Below are 15,668 nucleotides of genomic sequence, written 5' to 3'. Positions count from 1 at the left end.
AATCTACTCCCGTAAAAGGAAGCGGATTGCGTACTGAGTAACTCAGTAGGCTATGCATACCGAGTAACTCAATAGGCTAAGCGTACTGAGTAAACTCTGTGGGGTCCACCGTGATTTACGTATTTTATCCACTCCGTCCATCCATTTTAATAGATAATTTTTGGGCTTGAGACTAAAAATGAAGTATATCCAAACCTCGCGTGGAACACACATGAGAAACAGTGTGAATTGAACATCTACCGTTGAAAATTTCTTAAGGACCATAGAAGTTTTGGATCAAGCTTGTATTTGTGTTTTCCCTTCATCCATGTATGTGTGATCATATGAACAGGTTGGATGAGAAATAAACATCACTGTGGGCCCAAGAAATGTTTCAATGGTGGAAGTTATTATTCCAACTGTTTCCAATGGTATGGTCCACTTGATCTTTGGGTATGCTTAAATTTTGGTCTCAACCCCTAAAATAAGATGGAAAAACGGATGGACAGTGTGGATAGACTAGATAAATTCACGATGGGCCTAACAGAGTTTACTCAGTACGATAAGAGCGTACTGAGTTACGGATGGACGGCGTGGATAGACTAGATACATTCACGATGGGCCTAACAGAGTTTACTCAGTACGATAAAAGCGTACTGAGTAACTCAGTATGCAATCCGATTTCCCCGTGAAAACCCATCGTGAGGCCATTTTCGAAACGGAAGAGGGTTTCGGAAGGGAACCCTCAAAACCCTAAATTTCCAAAAGAAAATCTCTTCAAATCCTTACTCTTCAGCAAATTCTTCGCCAAAATCATCTTTAGGTTTGAAATTTTTGACATATTCGAAGAAAAAAAAAGTGGAAAGTAGAGATCAGATGGCACTTACAGCACACCGATCAATCAATTGGCCCACCGCAATTTCCTTTCACCGATCATCTTCTACGATTGGCCCTCCTCTTCTACAGGTACAGAAATCCACAAGTTTCCCCAGTTTTTCCCTTTTTTTGGGGATATTTTGCGTATTTACGCAAAACTCCAATGTTATCGGTCCTTTTATCGTTGAAAATGGGTTGTTTGCAACAGTTATCCCGTGACAGGGTAAGTAGATACAATGATTTCTCGCTGACAACTGGACTTTTCACAAAAAATCGATAAAATCGCCGAAAAATCGGCGATATTAGGAAGAGAAACGAAAAAAGGGAGTTTCAGTGTCACAACTCCAACGATACCGAAATTATCGGCGATAATTTGATAATATCGTCGATAATTTAAACACTGGGTACACCATAAGCCACCGGAAGAGGGGTAGATTAAGTGGCATGAGGTGATTGAGAAGCAAGGAGGTAATGTTGACCTCTCACTGGCTCGGGAAGCAAAAATGTCGACATCTGCATGCTCTTATTTGAATAAGGCAACTTGTGTAAAGGGGAATGTGGAGAACCTTAAGTTTTCAAGTGGCGTGGCTTTGGGTCCTAAGGATAAGACAAATGAACAGGAGCTAACTGACACAATTAACGATTAGCAAGAGAAATCGGGTTGCATGCTTGCATTTCTCACCATCGATGACCACATTGAAGTTAATGCCTCCAATCACGCGATGGTGGACCATGCTAATTTGACCAATAGACAAGAGCTTGTTCAATTGGGCTCATCGGGGTTATCTTCATACATCATTTACCATCATGCTCATCTTCTAAACTCAAATGTACTCCATGATGGCAGTGCATGTCCTCTACAGCAGCAGGAACCAACAGTTGTCTTCCTTAGTTAATAAAGGTGAATGGGTGGCTTGATAGGCCGGATCCTTTCGCAGTGGGAGGAGCGAGAGGTGCAGAAAAGGCTTCGGGGGACTGGGTGAAACGGATTTCAATGTCCATCGTTTCAAGAGTCGAATAATCCATCGTACACTTTTAGTTGAAGGGAAAATCATCTACAATCTAAGATGTAATGAATCGTCGCAACTTTCATCCAAGCTCTTAGATTTTCACCATGCATCCAATCCAAGTCACCTAGGACGGGGGAAGTAAGCATGCACAGAAGTGATAACACTCAAAAGTACTAGAAACATCATGCCCAATAGTTTCTTGTAGGGTTGTGTGCCCTAGAAATCCAATATGAGCCTTTTTCAATGGCAATGCATATCTTAATTGATAAAAGATCTTAATCATAGACCATAACCCTTCGTGCCGTGTGGACATTATTATTGCCATAATTAATGTGGGTTTAACTTAACCACATACCAAAACATGGGTTAAAGGAAAGGGTTCCCTATATTGTCTTGCAGAAAGTTAGTTTGGGCACAACTATCATTGGCCAAGGGAGTGTTGTGTTTCCACACTCAGTTTGCCGATAATACTCTACTTTTACGTGACGCTAAAGAGGCGTTTGTTGAAAACCTTCGAAAAATTGTTCATTATTTTGAGGCTATCTCTGGTCTTAAGATAAATCTTTCCAAAACGTGAAATGCTTGGCATAAATCTCTCTTCCTCTACCCTCTCTCATTTAGCAATAGTTTCCTTACCCTACTCGAAGCTTGGCCTTCCACATCCATTTCTTGATAGACCACTGGATATCAGATAGGACTCTCCTTTGGTTTCTCCAGCTTGGCCTGAGTCGCCTCAAACAGGTCTATTTCTATAGCCAATTGTCTCTATGACGCGAAGTATGCGATCCAGTGCCCTCCTTGCAGGAGAAACCCGTTGGATTCAAAGACAAAAGACTCCATCAGGCTTCCAGAGCTTTTGAGTGGCATCCTCCTCTCCCCGGGAGTGAAAGACATGCTAATGCAGTCCCTGAATAGCTTGGCCAAGTTCTCGGTCAACTTGATGTTCAAGCTTCTCAATGGATCCCTCTAGCAGTCAATGCTACTTTCCTTCCTTTGCTTGGTCTTATAGAGACCCCTCGATGCCATTGCATTCGTCTAACTTCTTGCTACAGGGAGAACTCTCACTATTGATAACCAGCATAAAAGAGATGGTTTTTCCCAACGTCTGCATACTCTGCATGGAAAACGGGGAATTGATCAACCATCTCTTCATCCATTGCCCCTTCACCCACATGGTGTGGTCATGCATTCTGGCTTTTTTCCATGCCTCTTGGGTCATGCTTTTCGCCGCCAAGGATCTTCTCTTTGCATGACATGGGGGAGATGCTAGAAAGGACCACAAAGCTATCTAGTGTATGATCATCCTGCCTTTCCTTTAGGTCATTTGGAAAGAGAGTAACAATTGTTGCTTCCAAAATTCCTCTTTTATCTCTCAAGTGGTCACATTCATCACAAGGGATGTTGTGGAGTGGTTGTCCTATCTCTTGATTTCTGACCCTTGTATTCTTTCTTCCCTCTTTGGGTTTAGCAGACCTGCCCCCTTCAGGTTGTAGCAAGCCAACCCTGCTTCTTTGCCTTAGGCTCGTTTTGTTTTACTTCTGTTTTTGTTTTGTTTATGTTTTTTTTGTTTTCTTTGGCTTGTAGCAAGTCCTACTTGTTTCTCTTTTCGCCTTTAGCATTCATCTTTAATAAATTTTCTTATTCTTCGAAAAAAATGGAACCCTATGGTTAGTAGAAAGGATGGTTGGTTTGGAACCAAGAGAAGTCAAGTAAGTTTTGGTTCAATCATATTATGATGTTATTCGATCCTCTTAGCTGGGTGAAGAAGGCGTACTAGCAGAATTCATTTGATCATATGAAGGGCCACCAAGGGTGATTGCTTTTTGCTCATTTGATGGATAGGATCAAGGTCCTCATGTGAGTCAATCTTCAAAAGAGACATTCACAACCATGATTACATCTCCTGCCTCTAGTTGCCAAATCGGTGGACCAACCCTTCACGCACTGCCTTTTCACAAAGTTGGTTTGGGAAGGATTCTTCATGATCTTCCAGGTCCCTCGGGAGATGCCATCCTCGATTGATGATTTCCTCCTTTCTTGGCATGGGTCTGCCCTGGTCCCAAATGGACCATCCTTTTGAGTGGGCGTATGCCTTTAAACCTTGCGCCCACTCCCCTTTCCTTATTTTGGTTTCACGTACTTTCTGTTTTCCCAGCAGTTGATCCCAAAAGGACCATCCTTTTATGTGCGCCTAAGCTCTTAAACCTTTCGCCCATTCCTCTTTCCTTATTTTGGTTTCAGGTACTTTTTGCTTTCCCAGCAGTTGATCCATCATCATTCTTTTCTTTTACTACAATTATCTTTCAAAAAAAAAAAAAAGGTCTCTTCAGCTTCTCGTATTCACAAGAAAAGGGAGAATTGTGGATAGATTGCAAGGTGAAAGTTCTATAAGTTCATTTAACTCTTGGACATGCTTTGCTTAATAATGTGCTATTTTCATTATCCAAAAGATTAAAATGAAAAAACTAAACTAAACTAAAGTAAAAACCATTAAGAGAGGAACCATTCAAATCAGACATGGATCTGAGGTCAACTTTTTACCATAAAAGAGCTGGGCTTTGTAGAATAATAAATAATAAATAACAGCCAAAAGATAACAGAGGATCTAGCAGACACCGAAAATAAGCATATTCACGGAGTGTGATAGTGCAGCAATAAATTGACAAAGTTGAATCTGACCTGTTGCGCAAGCACAATACGACCTTCACATTTACCAGCAGTTGCAGAAAAAATTGGAAATGTGTAGTTTCTAATATTGGCAACTAGAGATCCAGCATTCAGAACAATATTTCGCCCAAGCATCCGAGAGAATGGTATCTCATGCTCGAGACAAACAGGGTCAAGCTTCTTTATAAAATCAATCATTCCAGTATCACCACCTTCAATTTTAGTCAAGGTGACATCCAACTCCGTAGCACAAATGGATAGAAGAGATGTTCTGGCAGTACTCGGCTTAAAGCCAGCTTGGAAGCCTGTCCTACAGGCACCTGATCCTTCCGAAATTACCAACTTCTTACATGCCTCGTAATAGGACTGAAATGCCTGCTTGTGAACTTCTTCTCGCAATTTTTGAACAGCCAAACTATCATGTACATCAATCTCAATTCCATTATGGTGTATCTTCCTTTCAGAAGACAGTTCATTGGGTTCGGCAGTCCCTGAATCCTTGTTAACTTCTGAAACAATATCATCAAGAAACTTCAACCGAACAGCTAATTCTCTGGCCTCATTCTTAATCAAATGATAATGTTCATCAAGCCACCCTTGTATTGGCTCTTCCTCAATATCGGCTGTTAGCTTGCGTATGCTGAATCGTACGCGTCCTACTTTTGATGACTTAACTTTTGCCTTCTTTGAGCTTTCTTTTTTTACAGGAAATATCAGACTAGTCTTAGCAGCAGAGATAAGCTTCAAACCTCGCAACATTTCCTCAACAGCATCTTCAATAGCACGTAACTGCAACCTGTAAGGCATGCAAATATGAACGTCAAGGCCTTGAATCACCCAATCCCATGTGGTCACTTTTGCATCAAGAGAACTATGTGAGGTAGACACTTTAGGAATGCGAGAAATTTGCATCCGGCTACTCTTGAATACTCTGGCTTCATTAAAGCTAAGCATAAGCCCTTCCAGTAGTATTCCTATCCTCGCATTCTCAGAAAAGATGGACTGCACTTGAACCATTGCCTCTACTCCGTCTCCAACTTCAGCAGATATTGTCAGCATTTCCACATCAACAGCAAAAACGGATTCCCTTTTTTTCAGTTGTTTATCAGGTCGCACTGGGTCTAGAGTAGCTCCTTTCTCTGGTTCCATATCTTTTCCATTGAAAAGCTCTCCCTTTATTTCGTTATCAGGTCCCCGCAGCTTCTGAGTGTACAAAAGAACCCTCACGCGCAAGATGAATTCATATAGTGACAAATGTACATCAGGCTCCCACCTGACCGCAATATCAGTTGCACTAAAAAGAGAACAAACAGCAATCTCATTATGCCCACCAGAACGCCGCACAAATTTTGCATTCTGCATATCGAACAAAGTTACTTTTGCATCAGGCCTATGTTCCTCAGTATATTCCTCATAGATAGATCTAGCTCTTTCTAGTTCCATCTGAGTGGACTGCTTTTCTTTGTTTGCACAAAGACTGAAATGAAAAATTTCAAGAGACATCGAGTATTTCAGATTCTTGCATCCATTGGAGACTGTAGACATTACATCTGCTTTACGTGGGGTACCATCAGCAGAGACACTAATTATAACTTCACCACCCTGTGATCCAAAATTAACACGCTTAGGATCTGCAACAACTGCATTTTCCACTCCCACGTCACCACAGAGATTTACTGAACACCGTTCAAGATTAAATTTCAAGAGACGAGTCCCTTTTGATGACGGTTTGCTGGAACGGCCCACCCTGTTTTGTGTCGTTCTTTTAGCAGAAGCAGAAAGGCTCTTTAGAAGTGCTTGAAAGGACATTGCCGTTGATATAAGTGATTCAACACGCTGGAAGCTAAAGTATACACCCATACCAGTTACATCAATGGAGAACATTAATTTCCACCTATTGGTATCATGTTCGTCAGGTGATTCCATTTCTTTGTGCCCCCAATCTAGACTAACCCGTGCTATATGCATTAAGGAACCGGAATTTGTTTCAACACCAAATAGGCTTTCCTTCAAGCATTGTTGATATTCATGTGCCATGTGCAAATGTAATTCACCCAGTTCAACGTGTACTGCAATTCCCATACTTGCTATATTATTTGCAAACAAATGTGACGACTGTGAGCACCCCTGCATCAAGAAACTAGTAAATCAATACCATTCACTTGATATATCAATGAGCAAGGGAAAGGAATCAGTCGTATCATTTTCTTAAAATTTCCCCAAAGGATCCACATGTTCATTAATATTGCTTTTCAATAGTGTGTGCAAATATTATTTCCAGCCTACAAATTGAGTAACTGCTTTTGTCACATCAACAAAGACATCACAAAAAACCATAATAACAAATAAATAGATGGATGGATGGATAAGAACGCCACAAAATAGTTTTTTTAAGAGCAACACTAATTTTAAAGGACCAAAAAGATGGCAAGTCCTCATCCCAAATACAAAGATAGAAAACACCCCAGAACCCATTGTTAAAAGGTCAATGTGCTACGACAGCCCTGAAACTCTAGGAAATATGAATCAACCAAGGCCAAGAACAATCCATTCCACTACTTGAAAGCACCAATATGGCAAATGACAACCTCCATGAAATCAACCATACAATATACACCCATTAGATATTCATAACTAAGCTGCCTGCAGCATTCTGCTAACAGAAACTTTTGTCAATCCAACAAGGCATTTACACTCAATATCAAGAAGCACCAAAGAAGATCCAATTATAGCCTTCTTGTATCAAGAGTCAAGACCTCAGAAGTTGCAGGTTGGAATTACTGTTTGAACTTTGAAGTTAGAACACATGATCAATCATTCTTACATCCTAAACAAGTGTTCCTTTGGGCAGTTTGCAGTTTGCAGTAACACGGCTTATGAGCATGCACAGCATTGAGTACAGAATAAATAAATAAATAAATAAAAATAAAAATTGCATCTCAACAAGAAAAATCAACCTTTCCATCTGTATCCAAACCAACAGATAGTAATTTGATGAATCCATGCAAAAATGGCTGAGCAAGTCTAGTCTCAATACAATGATGCCTAGTGCTTAGGAGTTGATAAGAAATATTGAAGTTAAACCCTAATGAATTTGGCTAAGTTGCAAAGCTTAAGAACATATCCAATACATTTTTCCAGACGAGGTGTCTAAAATTTGACATCCTTATTCATCATATCACGAAGCTATGGCATAAGTTTGATGCCGGCTGCCAACCCGACACAACCCTCCTTTATCCAGGCTTGGGACTGGTAATGAGAACACAGAACTCCCACAGGCGTAATTTAACAGACTATTACATGGGTTGATTACAGTCAAGTGTTATCTAATAGTCTAGTACATAGGTTGATTACAATCAGCGAGCGTCCCCAGTTTTTTGCTCAAGACCTAAAATACACGGCTGAAAAGTGCAAACATTAGTAACATATTGAGTGTCCCTAGTTTTTTGTTCTATTTTCTAAAATTAGTTGGTGAAACTTATTATATTAATATATACAATATTTGAGAAGCCATGAAAAGTAACCACCTCAACAATATCTAATCCAATTGTCAATATTACTTCCTGTAGTCATCCTCGTCAGCATTGTAACATTTTAACAGCATCGTGCAAAATACAGTGATATAGGATGAAAAAGCATATAATTGTAATCTCTTTTTTTTTGGGATATATAGTTGCAATCTCTTCGACTCTGTATTCACAAATTTTTGGACTGAATTGTCTCAGTGGTCCAGGAATTAGAATCGTCCTCACACATTGTAGAGCAGTGTTCACGTTCACATCTAAACCTTAACAGCTGACTAATGTAAAAAGAACATTAAGTAACACCCACACTCACACCCATCATGTGGGAGAGTCGAAGCGTCGTTCAAGACTTCTCATCATATCAGTATTGGCAGGCCATGATGCAAAAACCACACTGATTGGATATTCTGAACCTTCGAATGTTAATCATTTTGTTATCAAATAGATGTTTCAAGATGATGGCTTTTCCCTGCTGGATCTGACCATCCATTTTTGCATGATAATATCAAATGGTTAGTATCGTCCAATTTGTATGATTTTGCATTTTAACCTGCCATTAGAAGTATGGGAATGAGAGTCCAGATAGATGAGTCATTTAAAAGCTTTGGGCAAACACTAACATGCCCATGAATGTAGGCACATTAGCATTACCCTACAAAAATATATTGGTTCATGGATCCTCGTCCGTATAAAGGAATCCAATCTGCTTCCATTTTTATTATGTTATTCAAGATTACAACCAACATGAATTTTTTTTGTGTGTCCGTCTAAGACTACCATACTAGATTACATTATTTCACTGTGGACAATTCTTGACACCTTTCAAATTCCTACCAAATGTAAATATTAAGCCATGCCCACAGGAGTAAACAATCCAGATAACATAAAGCAAAACTCTCGCAAGATCATCCATTTAAGACAAGATCCCTCCATCTTTTACGGTTAGAAATTAAGAAGCTGTTAGCAACATATCAGGTTGCAGCTTCACCGAGTCTTTGCTCTTGCTCCGGTGGTAGACTCTTAAGAGTTTCAACACCTGGTCAAGGGTTCGAGTACCCATAGGTGGTGAAATCCCACTACGGCGTGAGTGTGTGCATGTGTTTCTAAAAATATATAAAAATATATTATTTAAAATTTAAAAAAAAAAAAAAAAGGTTGCAGCTTTACCCCTATCAGAGAAAAGAATTGGAGAGGCACAAATGGGAGAACAACCATTTTATGTTCCTAGGTATTTCCAAAGGTAAAAATGCAAAGAGAAGAGTGCGTTGAATACGAGTCAAAAATGCCAATAACATCAGAATGCAGTAAAAGTAAATACAAATTCATGCACTTGTCAGTAAAACCCGCGAAACAACAAAAGATAACTAAGTGTAGAACTCACATGGTATAATGGCAAAAGGAAGTTATTTGAGACATTGCCAGAGTATTAATACTTGATATACATGTAGTTAGAAATTGCACTTCAACTCATATTAAACAATCAAAGTTATGGGACCCATATGACTGGGCAAAATAGGCCATCATCCAAAAATCATATTAATTAAACTACTCTAAACCTGATTAGTGGATGCAGGTTTACCTTACCACTATATATCTTTTATTTCCACTGTCCATTAAATGTCCATCAATCAGCTAGTTTGGTAATCAAGTATTACTTTTGGCTTATTGTCCATCAGACACAAATTGCCATGTCAACAAGAAGTTCCTGTAGAAGGAAGCTATGTAGGGCTCACCACACCATGCACGTGACATTCACTCCGTTCATCAGTTTTGCAAGCTCTTGTTAGGACATAAGTCTACAAATGAAGCGGGTCCAAAACAGGATCATTACTCTTGCTCCGGTGGTAGACTCGTAGGAGTTTCAACACCCAGTCAATGGTTCGAGAATCCATAAGTGGTGAAATCCCACCAAGGTGTGATTGTATGGGGGTGTGTGTGCATGGTTAAAAAAAAAAGAAAAAAAAAAAGATCCAAAACATCAGTTTTTCAGCTCATCCCTGTGGGAGTAACTTATGAATGGTTTGAATGGCATATAAACATCATGGTGGGCCACAAGATAGTTTGAATGGTGAGCATTTTCATCCCCACTATTTCTTGTAGTGTGGCCTACTTTAGAGTAGTTTTTTATATATTTCTAAAAATATATAAAAATATATTATTTAAAATTTATAAAAAAAAAAAAAAAAAAAAAAGGTTGCAGCTTTACCCCTATCAGAGAAAAGAATTGGAGAGGCACAAATGGGAGAACAACCATTTTATGTTCCTAGGTATTTCCAAAGGAAAAAATGCAAAGAGAAGAGTGCGTTGAATACGAGTCAAAAATGCCAATAACATCAGAATGCAGTAAAAGTAAATACAAATTCATGCACTTGTCAGTAAAACCTGCGAAACAACAAAAGATAACTAAGTGTAGAACTCACATGGTATAATGGCGAGCCACTGAGACTGTAAAGCACAATAGTCATCTCTGGAGCTGAGACAGTACATGTCCACATTATGGCTTTTAGATCAGATTGCTGTGACCTATCAATGCTGGGAGTTTCCTCACGTAGCACCATTTTCTTCTTTTTTGACATGTGAAGCTGCATCCATGGCTTCAATCTGCTCATAATAATATTGAACTGGGTACCACCAAGTTTGATATCGGTTTCAGCTCTGACAGGTGCTGTGAGCTGAAAGCAAAGGCATGCTGGAATAAGTGTAACCATAGAAAGGCTTGCCAAGTTGGATATAAGTGCTAGAAACCTGAATTTTTCATATCAAGAAAAATATACCAGGAGAATATTGAAAGAGAAGAAAAAACCAAGTGTGAAAACTAATAAGAGAAGATACATTGTAGTGCTAAGAGATAATAGGAATAATGATGATTTGTGTAACAGACGTACTCTGCTTCTGAAAATAACCTTAATAAAAGATTAAGGGTTTACTTGCAATGGAACGTCAAATGAAGAAATAACAGCAACTTTCAGTATCTCCAAGACAGATGTGCCACCTTCTCTAAGAAGCTGAAAAGATAACAGAGACATTATTAAAGAAAAAACACCAAAAAGATACTGTATCAGGAACAGTCTAATATAGATGGAAATTTTTAAGGACAGCCAATGAGGTACATGAATTTCGCTGAAATCCATCTGAACATCAAGGCGGGAAGTAGTTTCTCCTGATTCTTCGAAGGACTGTGACTTGCTGCTCCGTAGATGAATACCCGTTACATTATTCTCAACAAAAATATTCTGCCCCCGGTGAACAAACTTCACATCCAGCTTTGGCAAATTGAAACTAACCTTCCAAAGAAAAATAACTTTTGTTAATTAATTTTAATAATTGTTTTATGAACTGTTGATACTTGGCAGAAGTTCCAACATAATATCAAATTATCAATAGAAATTTCCAGCACCAACGGAACAAAACAGCACTAAAACAGCACACCGCCCAAGAACCATCAAAATCAGCATAGATGAAAGGTGGAACAAAATATGTACCTCAGTATCAGCACTAAAGATTCAGATGGATATCTAAATATGTGTGTGTACACATCATTCATCACTATAATCATCATCATTATAGCCATGTCACAGCTATTTGAGCTATTTCAACAAGCATCCCTACCTGCGGCCCTATTCTTGGCAAGTGAACAAGCTTCGACATCCCTTCTCACTGCCTCTATCCACATCCTTTAGCCTTTCTCTCATCCTTTTTTCGACGCCTTCTACCTTAATAAGCGTTCCCATCTGTACTGGAGCAATCTCCAGTCTTCTTTGCTCGTGAGTGACCAAACCAACTCAATCAACAATGCATCATTTCTCTTTTTTCTTTTTCAGAGAAGTGGAATTTTTTTTTTTTTTTTATTTTTGAAGAGCTTTTGGGAGAAGTGGATTGTTTTTATTAAGACAAAAATATATACAAAAGGTGAAAATGCCAATAAACACAAAATAAACAGCTGACTCCCACGGACCATTGAAAATTTTGGCTACACGAGGAAATCCCAAATCCTTAACGAGGACCCTAGAGGTCACCTGCTACCCTCCGTCCGAAATCCAAAAGGAAACACTAGAGGCACCTCTCTTCACTAGGTTGTCCTTGTTAGTGGACCAATCCACATGCCAAAAGGTGACCCCTAGTCTATAATTGATCTCCTAAATCTCTTCTAAAAAGTTGATGAGCCTCGACGGGTACTTGGTGTCCATTGCCTAGCCAATGACATTCCTGGAATCCCCCCTCTGTGATAATCTAAGTTGTGGCTCTCCACAATTCTCAATCCATGCAAACAAAAAAAAAAAACTCCCTCTCTCAACGAACAACAAAATCCAAAATCCCCCACCAATGTTTCCCCTCTACAATTCCGAATGATCCTGTTGATTCCTATAGCACCCATCCGTCAAAATTCATCTTCACATATCCTGCCAAGGGAGTCTTCCATGCTACATGATCTTTGGGGAAGCCAACGTGCATTTGATGGCCTCATCCCAATTTGAGGATGGAAGCACAGCCTGGAATTTCAACACAACCCAGTTCTTCCCACTCCACTATGCCACCAGAGCCCATATGGAGCATATCACCCCTACCACAAATTTCTCATTCCCTTCAAATATAGCACATTTCTCTCATACCATATAGCCTTGCCAATTGGCCCCCATGGGCAAGCTATCAACATCCCACTATTTCCTTGATGAGATCCGCCAGCTGAGCCCAAATTTAGCCAACTCCATTTTCCACGGACTGCGAAACAATGGACAGTGCAAGAATAGGTGTGGTACATCCTACCCACCCCCGTTGCATAGTATGCATCTATGTAGAATCATCATTCCTCTATGCTACGAATGAGGTGACTCGCCATCAGCACCTTGTCCAAGCAGATTAGTCAGATCAATGCGTTGACTCTAGCATCTCTCCCAAAGCACTGACACCCAATCAACAATAACATTTTGTAAGATTCCCCTTATCTTTCTGAAGGAAGAAGTAGAGAATATGCAATTCACGTCCAAACACCATATTCTTCTATTTGTACTTGTATTAGGAACGTATACCATGTCAAGATGAGCTAGCAAATCAACCAAGCTCTGGATCTCCTCATCCTTCAATTGTCTATTGAACAAAGGATCTCAAACCACTCCATTGGACAATCTACTAATATCCTGGTTAACGTAACAATCAGGATCGATCACCACTCTAAACATGCCCTGAAACTGCACTGCCATAGGAAGCTCTAAACACCACCTACCTTTCTAAAAGTGAATCTTAAAGTCATAGTTAACTCTGGCGTTCGAAATGAAAGAGTTGTATGTTTCTTAGATTGCCTTCGAGATCACTGAGCATGGCATAGGACAACTAACCACTTACTCTAAAAGCTCGAAATAATAAAGCATGGCTAATCAATCCATTTATCTCATAGCCCAAGTCAGGCCTTCGGCCGAACCCCCCTTGTGCGCCTCACTTCACATGGATCTTGCCTCACATGGGCCACCCATCCCGAGTATGCCCCCGCTTCACACAGGCCACCCCACTCTAACCCGATGTGAAAATGCCCCTATATTAGAACCCCTGCTGGAGAATATTCATCTCGCATCCCACCCATTCGCATTCAACCCATACTTGCCAATCAAAACTTATTTTAGCAAAAGAGCCTCCGCCACCACTTAGCGACCAAGGCTTCATTGAATTACCATATCAAGATAATGCCCAAAGCTCCCTAATTATGTGGCGTACAACCCTCTTGTCACACCTACCAAATGATACTTTTTCATATCCTCCTAATTATTCCATAAGAATCTTTCTTTAAGGGATTGCAAGCAATTTATCACCTTCATGGGACATTTAACGAGCAAGGTATTCCGTAATGGTAATGGTGGCCGTAATGGCCACCACCATCACCTTTACGATATGGCTCGTAACGGCTGATAAGGCCCCCATAACGGCCGTTACGAACTCTTTTTTCTTGAAAATAAAAAACCGAAAACTTATATCTACTCCGTAATGTTGAAAAAAAAAATTAGAAAAATCTATATATGTCCTATAACAGACCGTTACAAGGTTGTGTTATGACCTCTACAGAAGGCATAATGGGCCTTTAACAACAGTTACAGATCATTTTTTCCATAACGGTTGTTACGGCCGTTATGACCCCGTAACGTGTAACGGTTGCCACCATTACTTTTACGTAGAGGCCTTTACGACACCATGTTAAAGAGTCACGTCATGAATAGTGAGGCATTAGTATAAACAACCTTTATCAGAGTAATCTTACCACCCAAGGATAGGAGTTTCCCTTTCCACTACACAAGCTTTTTGCGGCATTTCTCGATCACCTCATCCCAAGCTACAAACAAAGTTGCCAACGCCCAACAACATACAGAGAAGCATGATTAGAAGCGAGCTCTAGTTCACAGCCAATGAAATCTGCCAAATCCTTCACCTCCCCGTCTTGTATATTCACCTCTAAGATGGAACTCTTTCCAACAATTGCTTTCAGACCGAACACAATCTCAAAACATCTCAAAGGCTTCTTTCCTCCAACCATCTCCCAAAAGAATGGTGTTGTCTGTATAAAGGATGAGAACAAAATGCCCTACTCAACCAACCCTGTCATACATCTTATGAAGCCACATTCCCTAGTCTTCACCAAAATTCCATCACGGGCCTACCACCATAATGTAAAGTAGAGGAGAAAGTGGATCTCCCTTCCAACCCCCTCTCCCCCTTTTAAAAACCAACCTGAATTTCATTCAGAATATCAAAGAAGTGCAACAATGAGATGTAAGCATGAATCCACTTTCTCCATCCTCTACTAAAGCCAATCTCTCCAACAACAAATCAAGAAATGACCAATTAACATTGTTGTAAGCTTTTCCCATGTTTATCTTAATATAAAGCCTTTTCTACCCTTTTTTTTGAAATCCTCTATCACATTATTAGTGATGAATGGTCCATTTATGATAAACCAGCCTAGGATGAATGTTGACTAAGCCCACAATATGATCTGCCTGAGAAGTGAGAACTTTGGAGGTCCTCATAGACAAAAGCTTGACAAGGATTTTGTAGCAGCTACCCACCGAGCTGATCAGATGAAGAACCTTAATGTCTCCTGCATCAGACTTTCTCGAAATCAATGCTATGAATGTTGTGGTCATGTTGTGACAAATGGATGCTGGTAAAACTGAAACTACCTAAAGACAACAAGAAAATCATCCCTAATGACCGACTAGCATCTTTAGTAGAACACAAAGGAGAGGTTGTCAGGACCAGAGGCATTGACACCTCCCATGAGGGAGAAAAAAAAAAAAACAAAAAAACAACCTATTAAATCTCCTCCACCCTGAAGGGAGCAAAAGCACTGCTACCTGGTTGGTTAGAATGCTATCAAACTGAACACCATCCTATAGGCATGCTGACGAATTCTTGCGCAAACAATCCTCTAAAATGGTCAACTATAGCTTTAAAGAGTTCGTCCTCCAATTTGGTCCCCCCATCTTAATGGTCGATATAATGTTCGCTCTCCTTCTTGCAATCGGCAATCCCCCCTTCAATCTTCTTAAAAACCAGAGGGAGGTCAATTCGGACTAGTCTAGGTCCTAACCGGGCCACCATGTCAAGGAACACCTATGATTCCTCCTTG

General features: G+C 39.9%; 1 protein-coding gene across 1 annotated transcript in view; it reads right to left on the bottom strand.

The window, feature by feature from the left end:
• Positions 1 to 15,668, bottom strand: part of LOC131229700 (protein SABRE) — an 80,213-nt gene that overhangs the window by 35,485 nt on the left and 29,060 nt on the right. The window contains exons 6-9 of the mRNA XM_058225689.1: positions 11,167 to 11,340; positions 10,984 to 11,061; positions 10,477 to 10,728; positions 4,545 to 6,659 (exon numbers count right to left, since the gene is read on the bottom strand). Coding sequence (XP_058081672.1) covers positions 4,545 to 6,659; positions 10,477 to 10,728; positions 10,984 to 11,061; positions 11,167 to 11,340 — 2,619 coding nt within the window. The remainder of the gene's footprint in view (positions 1 to 4,544; positions 6,660 to 10,476; positions 10,729 to 10,983; positions 11,062 to 11,166; positions 11,341 to 15,668) is intronic.

Source organism: Magnolia sinica, chromosome 16 (assembly GCF_029962835.1).
Source record: "Magnolia sinica isolate HGM2019 chromosome 16, MsV1, whole genome shotgun sequence".
NCBI lineage: Eukaryota > Viridiplantae > Streptophyta > Magnoliopsida > Magnoliales > Magnoliaceae > Magnolia > Magnolia sinica.
The sequence above is the reverse complement of the archived record's forward strand: the minus strand, read 5'-3'. Positions and strand labels throughout refer to the sequence as shown.